The 11553-nt window shown below is 46.2% G+C and overlaps 1 protein-coding gene across 1 annotated transcript; it reads right to left on the bottom strand.

The window, feature by feature from the left end:
• Positions 1–8878: 8878 nt before the first annotated feature.
• DEFB123 (defensin beta 123) lies at positions 8879–9661 on the bottom strand. The gene is made up of 2 exons (XM_069850915.1): positions 9604–9661; positions 8879–9012 (listed from the first exon to the last, which is right to left on the bottom strand). Exons 1-2 carry the CDS (start codon positions 9659–9661, stop codon positions 8879–8881), a joined length of 192 nt encoding a protein of 63 aa, XP_069707016.1.
• Positions 9662–11553: the final 1892 nt, after the last annotated feature.

Here is an 11553-nt window from a genome sequence, read left to right as displayed (position 1 = left end):
GAGCCCAAGAGGAAGCACCCAGGAAAGAGGAGGCACCACGGTGGCTTTGGAAGCAGCTTCTCAACTGTCTCACCCAATTACCATCCGCTCCTCTAGATAATTAAAAAGAGGAAAAAAAGATGTAACTCTGGTGTGTGCGGTGTTGTTATTTAGAATCATAGAATCATAGAATCACCAAGTTGGAAAAGACCCACCGGATCATCAAGTCCAACCATTCCCATCAATCACTAAACCATGTCCCTCAGCACCTCGTCCACCCGTCCCTTAAACACCTCCAGGGAAGGTGACTCAACCCCCTCCCTGGGCAGCCTGTTCCAGTGCCCAATGACCCTTTCCGTGAAAAGTTTTTTCCTAATGACCAGCCTAAACTTCCCCTGGCGGAGCTTGAGGCCATTCCCTCTCGTCCTGTCCCCTGTCACTTGGGAGAAGAGGCCAGCTCCCTCCTCTCCACATGTCCCTGTGGTCCCATGTTAAAGCATTAGGAGAGGTTCTCCAAGTTCAGACTAAAAGTCCCATTAACAGCACATTTCATTGTTCTTTTTGAACAAAATTCATAACATAAGTGATAAAAATATGGAGTTTTCCTCTCTGTTTCCCACATTGAAGTCAGTCAACAGTAAGTGAAAAAGGTCTGGTTTAAATAACACTCTCCTGGGTGACTCTTTCCCTACTGATCCTCATAGCAAAATGGGTTTCATTAATGGGAGAGAGTCTGGTTCAGTCCTGAGGCTCAAAACAATCAGCATCCAACTGAGATTCTGGTGAGACTGTTTTTTCCATGACTGAGTAATGAGTAGGAAGGGATTGGTGCAGAATTTCACACTCCCTTCAGAATCTTCCAGAGACCTTCTCTAGAAGGATCTTCAGAAGAACATCATTCCTGCCCTCTGGCTCCCAAAGGCTTCTCTGCTGAGGCCACCTACAAGAGCATTCACAGGTACCTGCTGTGAGCACACAGCAGCCCCAGCAGGGCTATTTGCAGCAGCCTTTTCTGCTACAGTGATTATGTCCATCCTCATCTGTCTCAGCCAATGGAGTCACCATAGGTACCGTCCATATAGAGAATAGAATCATTGTCTGCATGTGCTTTTAATGATGTCCTGTCTCATGTTCCTGTGTCCTAGGTGTGGGTTTATGAGTGCTCGTAATGTGCAGGTATCCTGAAATCCTGTAGCATCTGAAGGTGTCCCTGGATTGTGAGGAGAAAGGGCCACAGGGTGCAGAAATCCAAGAATTATAAGGAAATTCAGTGAAACAAAGCAGAGATAGATGAAAGCGAAAAATGTAGGTAGAGGCAACTAAAAGAGAGCATGGAGAGAGCACCAAGTGACCACCAGCAATTGCTGAAGGCATTCAAGTAGCTACCTGCAAGCATGATAAACCCACACTGGCTCATGGTAGGCTTCCACCTCCTTTGCTTCCAGTAAATACATAGTGAGCTTGAATAAAGCCAATACCATTTCTGCTGACCTCTGAGGCCCCGAGATGGGGAATGGATAAATGGAAAGGTGAAGAGTAGCACAAACAAAATCTCAGCAGCAGATTAGAGAAGGGACTGTAAGGTGCCTGTTTTGTTTGCCCACTTGATCATTCTTAGAAAAGGAATCATTTGGGGAACATAACACATATCTATAGCATGAGCTCTGACCTCCCAAAAAAGTTTGGTGTTGTCAAAATACCTCCTCAAGTAGTGTAGAAAAGAGTAATTCTCTATGTTGTAAAATTTATCCACTGTTAATAATCTCTTTTAAGATGTTGTCTATGCCACTGATCCAGGACTTGATTTGGTGTATATGAATACAAATATTTTACAAGTCTTGAATCACCCATGTGTCTTGGTGCACTGAAGCCACTGCGGAAATTCTCAGTATTACTGCAAAGGATCCTTCCCCAGTCATCATCTTGTATTTCCATTCTACTTCTCTGGACAACTTGTGCCAGTGTCTCACCACCCTCACAGTAAACAATTTCTTCCTAATATCTATTCCAATCTCCCCACTTTCAGCTTAAAAACATTCCCCTCCCATCCTATCCCTGCACTCCTTGATAAAAAGCCCCTTCCTGTTTCTTCATCCCTCTCACATGAAGTTTTCACGGTGTCCCACATCTTAAAAGGACAGGTATCTGGGGGAGAAAAACTCTTTGTCTTTTGTATCTGACAACTAGAATAACTTGAGAAATTATGATAAGTGGCAATTAAAACAGCAACATCAATTGCAGCTCCAAAAGAAAGGATGTTTTTCTGAGCCTGCTTCTGGAAGCTGCAGGGTGATAATAGAGCGCATCCTGCTTGGTTTTCTTTTTTTCCTCACTGCTTTCCTCTGTATCTTATTTTCCGTGAAATACAATGACTTCTGCAGAAATGTTTTAAAGGAAACAAGCTGCATAAAGCAGAAAAAAACACTTTCCACACAAATCTGGAGTTACCATATTGTCTGGTGCTATACATTTTAAAGATCTGTCTTTTCTTGCAGTGACAGTCAGTACATCTGCCCTGGAAGAAAGAGGAACACCAGGCATAATGAGAACGTCTGGTCCAATGATTCATGTTAATACGCCCATCTGTTTCTCTCTCACTCGTACCTGCATGTAATCGCAGGAAGCAATCAGGGCAGAGTCTGCTCTGTCTTTCTTTGCATCAGAACACGGACCTTTCTGGTTGGGTGCACTTTGTGTAAATAGCAAAGTGACGACTCGTCAGGACTCTTTCTAGTTAATGCTTCCCCGATAAGAAAGGGGCTGAGGGCTCTCCAGATCCCAGATTTTACTCTCTGAACTGCATACATGAGTCTTGTTGCCTCCAATGCTTCCCTGTTCTTGCACAGGGATATTAGCTGTCATTAAAAGGAGTTAAACACTTTCTCCCTGGAACAGGAAAGTCAAAAAGCAATAAAAGGTCCCAAATTTCTGCCTAAAATTCCCAAGATTTATCAAGTAAGAGCATAATGCTACTGTTCCCTGTTCTCTCTTCCTCTCCTAATTACTTGCATTCCTGGTCTCTACTGAGCAATGAAATAACCAACAGAAAGCCATTTATTCGACATATGAAATCAGTTTAATTTTTCCTTTGTGCATCACTCTACATCAATCTGTACTGAGTTCCATCAGCCAGTTTAAGAGCCAGTCACTCAAACCAGTGAGGTCCGCAGCCATAACCTTCAATACCCTGAACAACGCAGCACCAGTAGCAAATTTTGCCATTTTTCCATTCAACTGCTTTTCTAGATCTTTTATTATCAAATGTACCACTGTAGCCGCACAGTGACCGCACCGCAGTGTTTCCTTGCAGAAGAGCAGCTGGAAAGCTGCCCGGTAGAAAAGGACCTGGGGATGCTGGTCTGCAGTGGCTGAACATGAGCCAGCAGTGTGTCCAGGTGGCCAAGAAGGCCACCAGCATCCTGGCTTGGATCAGCCATGGGGTGGCCAGCAGAAGTGGGAAAGGGATTGTCTCCCTGTACTCAGTGCTGGTGAGGATGCACCTCGAATCCTGGGTTCAGTTTTGGGCCCCTCGCTCCAAGAAAGACATTTAGGGGCTGGAGCATGACCAGAGAAGGAAAACAGAGCTGGGGAAGGGTTTGGAGCACAGGGATTATGGGGTGTGGCTGAGGGACCTGGGATTGTTTAGCTGGGAGAAGAAGAGGTTGAGGAGACCCCTAATCACTCTCTGCAGCTCCCTGAAATGAGGCTGCAGCAAGGTGGGTGTTGTTCTCCTCTCCCAAGTAACAAGTGCTAGGGTGAGAGGAAATAGTCTCAAGTTGTGCTAGGGGAGGTTTAGATTGGGTATTAGGAAAAATGAAAAATTTCTTTACTGAACGAGTTGTGAAGCTCTGTCAGAGGCTGCCTGGGGAAGTGATGGAGTCACCATCCCTGGAAGTATTCAAAAACCACATAGCTGTGGCACTTCAGGACATGGTTTTGTAGGAACAGTGGTGTTGGTGGGATAGTTAGACTTGGTGATCTTAGAGGTCTTTTCCAACCTTAGCATTTCTATGATTGTATGATTCCCCGTGAACTCCATCTCCTGCAAGTAGAGCCCCCTGGCTCTGGTCGCTGCCTCCCGCATCCCAATCTCTCCAGTCCTCAAACCCTCTGCCTCCTTCAGGGAGCTCTAGCAGATTTTTAGGACAGGATTTTTGCCTGTTTTTTTTTCCCATGTTATTATATTTATGACTGATGCAATCCTGGCTTACAATTCTCTAGGTCCTTTTAAGTTGTTTTTTAGCATGTCCTCATCTTCACACAGTAAATCTTTTTTAAGCAATAGATCACAGGCTGCAGTCATGAGGGCAGTTTTTTCATCCTTGAATTCTCTTAGGACTTTGTGGGGGAAAAAGATCTGGGTGCTGGTGATTTATTGGTGCCTATTTCCTCTCTTCCACCTCCTTTACAGTTAAGACAAGTCCTTTGATGAGTCCCTACAAAAGAGAGTTCAGCATGAAGACCTCCCTTCTTTCTTGCAAGTTGAATGCAGCTGCAAATATTTCATTAAGCTTCCATGGAGTGGCCTTAGCTTTTACTAACTTCGCTGCTCTGACCATCTCCTGCCCTACACGCTCATCATCAGGATTCCTGTTCCTGATGTGTTTGGATAAAAGGACTTATTTTAAGGTGTTTCTTTGCCTTTTGCAAATTCTTCCTGCAGTTCTCTGCTGAGTTGCCTTATTGTGTTTTACACTTTGTCAGGCACACTCTATATTCTTTTCTCTTTTCCATGCTTGGACACAATTTCAGCTGCTTCTTTCTAACAACCTCCCTCATCCCACTGTTCTGCTATGACCTTTTCGTTTCACACTTTCTCAGGACTTTTTTTTAATAGATGTTGTACATTTTCTCTGAGCTTCCAATATAGTGGACTTAAACAGCTCCCACAGTGCTTGCAAAGAATCTATTTGCAAGAATTTAACTCTTTTAGCTGTCCCTTTTGTCTTCTTTTTAACAATTTTGCCATTTTTATGTAGCTCTCTTATTGAAATTAAGCACAAAACTAGTGGACCCTTCATCCCTTGTTACCCCTGGAAAGATGTGGAGTGCTAAGTACTTATGATCTGTGCTGCAGAGTAGCTCTCCCAGGGTAAAACTTTGAACTAAGCCCAATATGTTAGTCAGAACCAAGTGCTGTTTCTCTGTTCCTTAGTGTACCAAAGGCAGTACTGAGAAATCATTTATTATGCCTTTGCCTCCTACTGATAGGTCAGTGAGCCTGTAGCTGAAGTTTCCTCCCTATAAATACATGAAAACCCTAGAATCCTTTAATTTATTGATACTGGCTTCCTAAGCTGTAAATATTCAAGTACTTCTTCAATAAAAAAGTGCTTTTCAATACATAGATCTGCTTCTTGGCATTGCTAGAATTTATAATATGAATAGATTGAAACTAGAAAGAGACTTTTTTTTAGCAGTAACAGTGACTCATCCCACTAGGGAAGATATGTTTTCTCTTTTTCTTCAACATCTGTTCACACCTGGATACCTTTGTCCAAGAAATCATCAAATCAGAACTGTTTAGATTGGAAAACACCTTGAAGTCCAGCCATAAATGCCAGTCTCTTATTACCGATTTCTCATACACCACATCACAATCCTTGCCGTTTTGGCTTTCTTTTTGTCTCTCATACCTGTCATTACCAGCACCTCTCTCCTCCCTCCTTCCAGTGTGTGTAAGTAAGGCTGGTTCAAGTGCTCTTGGGTGCAACTTGAGGCCATTTCTTCTCATTATATCACTTATTACTTGGGAGAAGAGACCAGCACCTACTTCACTCCAACTTCCTTTCAGGGAGCTGCAGGGAGCAATGAAATCTCTCCTCAGCCTCCTTTTCTTCATATTTAACATAAGCACAAGGTGTGTGAGTATGAAATACCAACTGTTTTGTTGGTATTTTTGGGAGCTGCGTCCCATCTGCATTCACCACTTAAGGACAAAAGAGCCATTTGCAGTGGGTGAACCCCTAAATTGCCACATGTGCAGCTCCTGTGGCTGGGAAATGCTATTCTGCATTTAGGGTACCTGGGCAGGAGAGGCCAGGCAATTTCTTTCTGCATTTTTAATTTTTTTAGTAAAATTCCCACATTTTGTGTGTTGAGAGCTTCTCTACTACAGGGAGCTCTGGGTTCCTCTTGGGGATCCCAGGTCCAGCCTTCTGCCAACAGAAGAGGTGGGATCTGATGATGCAGGAAGCCTGCCTCCCTCCCTCCTCACATCACACTCATGTCAAATTCCAGGCTGAAACCCTCCAAACAGGATCCATGCCTTCCGACCTGTTGTTTAATGCAGTTGGAGGGTCTCTCTGCTCCCCAAGAAGCTGCAGCAAGGTGCCCCAGGAGGTTACAGAGCTGCAGATGACAGAGGCAGTAACAGGGCCAGGGGTGTGGGGTGGTAACAGTCATTCTCCTATAACAGAAATTGGAAAAAAATTACTTCCTTTAGGTGCACAAAACATTAGGGAAGCTGGAGATGCAGCAAAGCAAGAGATACCACTTCAAAAACACATTTTGCAGTTCATTCACTCTCATGTGGGTTTTCTTTTCACACTCCTCACACCAGCCTTATTTTTTCTTGGAGGAAAAATATGAAAGAAACTGTAAATGTTGGTTGGTTTGGGTTTTTTTACTGCTCAAAGATACCTTTTGAAATTGTTATTATTTTATCAAACATTCAAATTGCTGTGTCTATGCAGTCTTCTCGCCTGCACGTGGTCATTGTAGGTGACTTTTCTTTCTTGCATATTCTGTTGTCTGAGGCCAGGTGGAGTTTTACAGGTTACTGCTTCGAAGACAACAGTCTATGTCTCTTGATGGGCCATCCTGTATCGAGTGAACCTTTACCTGCTGCCTATCCCTGCCTCATCTCATCCCCCATGGATTATATATTAACTCCCCCATGCTGAGTATCTTACAGTATACATCTACTTTAGAAAGAGATTTATTACTCTTACCACAAAAGATATCCTAAGAAATTCCACTACTGCCACAGCTGTGTTAGGATTCCTGAATCCTTGGTCAGTCTTTAAACTGATACTTTTTTTTAAAGTTAGAAGGTTTCACATTTAATAGACTCATAGAATCACGGGATTGTTTGTGTTGGAAAGGACCTTAAAGGTCACCCAAATCCACCCTCTGTGCCATGGGTGGGGACACCTTCCACCAATTCAGGTCGCTCCAAGCCCCATCCAACCTAGCCTTGAACACCTCTAGAGATGGGGCAGCCACCACTTCTCTGGGTTAACCTGTGCCAGGGCCTCACCACCCTCACAGGAAAATATTTCCTTCTAATATCTAATTTAAATCTCTCCTCTTCCAGCTGTAAAACGTTCCCCTTTGTCCTATCCCTGCACTCCCTGATAAAGAGCCCCTCCCCAGCTTTCCTGGAGGCCCCCTTTCAGGACTGGAAATTTATCTCATGTCCTAAGAATAGAATAACAGAGCATGAGGCTTCTTACGAGGTTATTTCTGTTTGCCCCAAAATTGTCTGCTACGCATTTGGACCCCAGTGGTTTGTAGCAAGCCCCTTGGAGCAGCTTGCGATGCATGTATGGACACAAAGCTAGAATTCACCTCTCTGGCTGGAAGCGGAGACATCCTGCAGGTACCATGTGTTCAGACTACCCTGGTACTCAGAGGAGTATGAACAAATAGAGAATTCAGCCTTAGGAAGTGTCACGGCTTAGCCCCACACGGCTTGATTGGCAGCCAAATGCTAGCAGTTGTGGTATGAATCCCTTTCCTTTTTCCACAACTCCATGTACCAGCTGTAATGCCAGGATCTCTGCTGACCTTGGAGGAGGATGCAGAAGAGAGGAGACACAGACCTTCCCCCTGCAGAAGTTAAACAATCTTCCTGCAAGGGAGAGGTCTATATCTCTTCTTTTCTCTTGCAGGATCCTTCAGTCTGAAAAGAGCAGTGCAGTAGCCCTCGTCTGGGTTTGAAAAGCTCCACGAATGGCAAGGTTTTATTTTTCCTCAAGGATTTCAGAGGAACAAGGCTGTTTCAGAGGAACAATTCTGTCCCATGAGCCAGTCAGGAAGTTGACCCTTTTTTTGAAACAAACATCTCACCCTCCAATATTGCTCCTGAGGCTTGGCTGGCTGCTCTGAGCCATTCAATGCCACAACATCCCCTGTCCCCCTGCAGAAAGCCTGGAGTGAATGGTTTATCATGCAACGGAGGGGCAGGGAAGGGGACACTGAAAAAATACACCTTGTCTTTTCATCCATCAATGGTGACCCCAAAGGGAATAATCTAGTTATAGGCTACATTGAGAAGTCACCTGCTTTATGCTAGTGTCCAGGACAGCCATAGGATCACAAAACCTGAGTGGCTGCACCGGGCTAAGGATGCTCTAGAGGCATCTCAGGAGAGGGATTTTGGGGGTGCAAGGGGAAGGCAGTGGCTATTTGCCTCTGGTCTCCACCCACACAATGGGACTTAGGTCCCCAGTGTAGAGGCTGAATGGGACTGATGGGGACGTAGGGGCTGTTGTGCCCCCTAAAACTAAACTGGGATTCAACTTGTGGAGGAGTGAGATATGATATTAGGCAATCTGTCCTCTCCCAATCTTTGTGACCACTCTTCTCTGAAGCAATGGAAAGATCTCAAAGCCTCTTATTTTCCAATGTGCCACTTTGGTGTCACAGGCCTGGGACTGCCAGAAGTGTCTGGGGCTGTTGAGGCGTGTCATGATCACGGTCCAGGGAGATCTCACTGCAGAACCTCTCCTGGCACTGACCTTCCCAGGGATAAATGAGCCACACACCGCACAGAAATCATATCCATGCATCTTTACTCCAAAGCAGTGAACACCGTCTCTATTGCACTGTGAAGACAGCACCAGGAGCCCCACCATAAGTGCTGCTCTTCCTCTGGGGCTGGATTCTTCCACAATCACTTTCCCTTTTTGGGTAGAGGGATGCAGCAATACTTCTTCTTCCCGCAGGAGTGCCTCAAACTCCACTCATCCCTTTTTGCACACGTGTAGGAACAGTACCCACTACATATACCCTTAGGCATGCACCCACCTGCAATGGGAAAGAGATGGGTTATAAGAGAAAAAGTCAGACACCATTGGAGTGCAGAGCCCCCGAAGTTATCTCCTTGCTGGCTCTAGGGTGGTACAGGTACACAAGGTGGTACAGATGCACAAGGTACATTTAGGCTTAAACTCACATGAGATGGGTCCCATGCTTTCTGTCCCCATTGAGCTGGGGATCACTAAACTCTTAAAGATCACTTCTCTGTGTCTGTTAATACTGCAGTTTGCTGACACGATCCCTTTGCATAAGCACAAGAGACAGCATTTACAGTGCAGCATTCATCTCATCTCAAACCAGCTGTGCAAGTTAGTAATCAAATCATTAGTCAGAACCAGTTGCACGAAGCTGATCTCGCTGCTGAAGCTGAATGAGATCATAGAATCATAGAATCACCAGGTTGGAAAAGACCCACCGGATCATCGAGTCCAACTATTCCTATCATTTATTGAACCATGTCCCTCAGATGAACCACCTCTCTCCACCTCAAGGCATAAAGGCTGGAGATGAGACAGCCACGCATATTCCCAGCCTCAGGGGTCAGCCCCACTTTCTTCCCTCCATGCATTGCTGTCTTACCTGGGATGGCCAAGGAGAAAAGTAGGAGCACAGAAAAGACCACACAGAGCACCCTCATGCCTGGAGTCCAGAGATCTCAACACACTGAGAGCAAAGCAGGCCTGAGATGACCACGTTAGGGGACCTTGAAGGCCCGGGGTTTTATAGAGGGACTTCTGCCACAAGCAGCACAGCAGGAGGAGAAACTTGAGCAAGACCATCTCCAAAGAGATGTTGTTTGCTTGCCGGCATGTGCAATGTCACCCCGACCCATTGGTCCCACTCACAAAGGCATGTGGCAGCCAGATCCATGCTCCAGTGGGCTTCTCTTCACTGTTCACCGGCCACTTTCACCAACCCTGACACACAGGGACGATTCCTCCTCCCCCAGGTACAGCTGCCAGGACTCCACAACCACATGGAGCTGCTGGGCAGAACTCTGCTTGACCCTGAGCCAGCTGGGGCTGGTGACAGCAGAGCTGCTCCCCAGAGTTTTAATAAAGTCTGAGTGTTGTTCTGATAAGCTCTGACACCACCTTCAAGGCACAAATACAATGCACAACACTTGGGCATCAAATCAGTGAGGGGGAAGAGTTTTCAGGGTGCATCTATCCCCTGACTCATGCGCTGCAATGAGGTTCCTCATGGGTCTCACCTAAATGTGCAAACTATACAACATTGTCATAGAATCATAGCATGGTTTGAGTCGGAAGGGGCCTTCAAAGGCCATTGAGTGCAACCCCTCTGCGCTGAGCAGACATCTTCAACCGGACCAGGTCGCTCAGAACCCCATCCAACCTGACCTTGGATGCTTCCAGGGATGGAGCATTGACCACCTCTCTGGGCAGCCCCTTCCAATGCCTCACCACCCTCAGCATAAAAAAACCTCTTCCTTATATCTAGTCTGAATCTCCTCTCTTTTAGTTTAAAATCATTACCCCTTGTCCTGTCACTGCAGGCCCTGCTAAAAAGTCTGTCCCATCTTGCTGAGCTCAGTGCTGGGTCCAGCCCTGTTCAATGTCTTTATCAATGACCTGGATGAAGGCATTGAGTGCTCCCTTAGCAAGTTTGCGGATGACACTAAGCTGGGTGGAAGTGTCGATCTGCTGGAGGGTCAGGAGGCTCCAAAGGGATCTGAACAGGCTGGACCGCTGGGCTGAGACCAATGGCATGAGGTTTAACAAGGCCAAATGCCGGGTCCTGCACTTGGGGCACAACAACCCTATGCAGCTACAGACTAGGAGAAGTCTGTCTAGAAAGCTGCCTGGAGGAGAAGGACCTGGGGGTGTTGGTTGACAGCGACTGACCATGAGCCAGCAGTGGCCCAGGCGGCCAAGAAGGCCAATGGCATCTTGGCTTGGATCAGAAACAGCGTGACCAGCAGGTCCAGGGAGGTTCTTCTCCCTCCGTACTCAGCACTGGTGAGACCACTCCTCGAATCCTGTGTTCAGTTCTGGGCCCCTCACCACAAGAAGGATGTTGAGGCTCTGGAACGAGTCCAGAGAAGAGCAACAAAGCTGGTGAGGGGGCTGGAAAACAAGCCTTATGAGGAGTGGCTGAGAGAGCTGGGGTTGTTTAGCCTGGAGAAGAGGAGGCTGAGGGGAGACCTCATTGTTCTCTACAACTACCTGAAAGGATGTTGTAGAGAGGAGGGAGCTGGCCTCTTCTCCCAAGTGACAGGGGACAGGACAAGAGGAAATGGCCTCAAGCTCCACCAGGGGAGATTTAGGCTGGACATTAGGAAAAAGTTCTTCACAGAAAGGGTCTTTGGGCACTGGAACAGGCTGCTCAGGGAGGTGGTTGAGTCACCTTCCCTGGAGGTGTTTAAGGGACAGGTGGATGAGGTGCTAAGGGGCATGGTTTTGTGTTTGATAGGAATGGTTGGACTCGATGATCTGGTGGGTCTCTTCCAACCTGGTTATTCTATGATTCTATGATCTTCTTATCAGTCCCCCTTAAGTAATGAAAGGC

This window comes from Phaenicophaeus curvirostris, chromosome 2 (assembly GCF_032191515.1).
Source record: "Phaenicophaeus curvirostris isolate KB17595 chromosome 2, BPBGC_Pcur_1.0, whole genome shotgun sequence".
Lineage (NCBI taxonomy): Eukaryota > Metazoa > Chordata > Aves > Cuculiformes > Cuculidae > Phaenicophaeus > Phaenicophaeus curvirostris.
The sequence above is the reverse complement of the archived record's forward strand: the minus strand, read 5'-3'. Positions and strand labels throughout refer to the sequence as shown.

Bases quoted from the DNA above. Each gene is read 5' to 3' on its own strand.
- DEFB123 (XM_069850915.1), bottom strand. From the start codon at position 9,661: ATGAGGGTGCTCTGTGTGGTCTTTTCTGTGCTCCTACTTTTCTCCTTG. The intron at 9,013-9,603 runs GTAAGACAGCAA...TTCCCATTGCAG, and splicing joins TTTCTCCTTGGCCATCCCAG to GTGGGTGCATGCCTAAGGGT.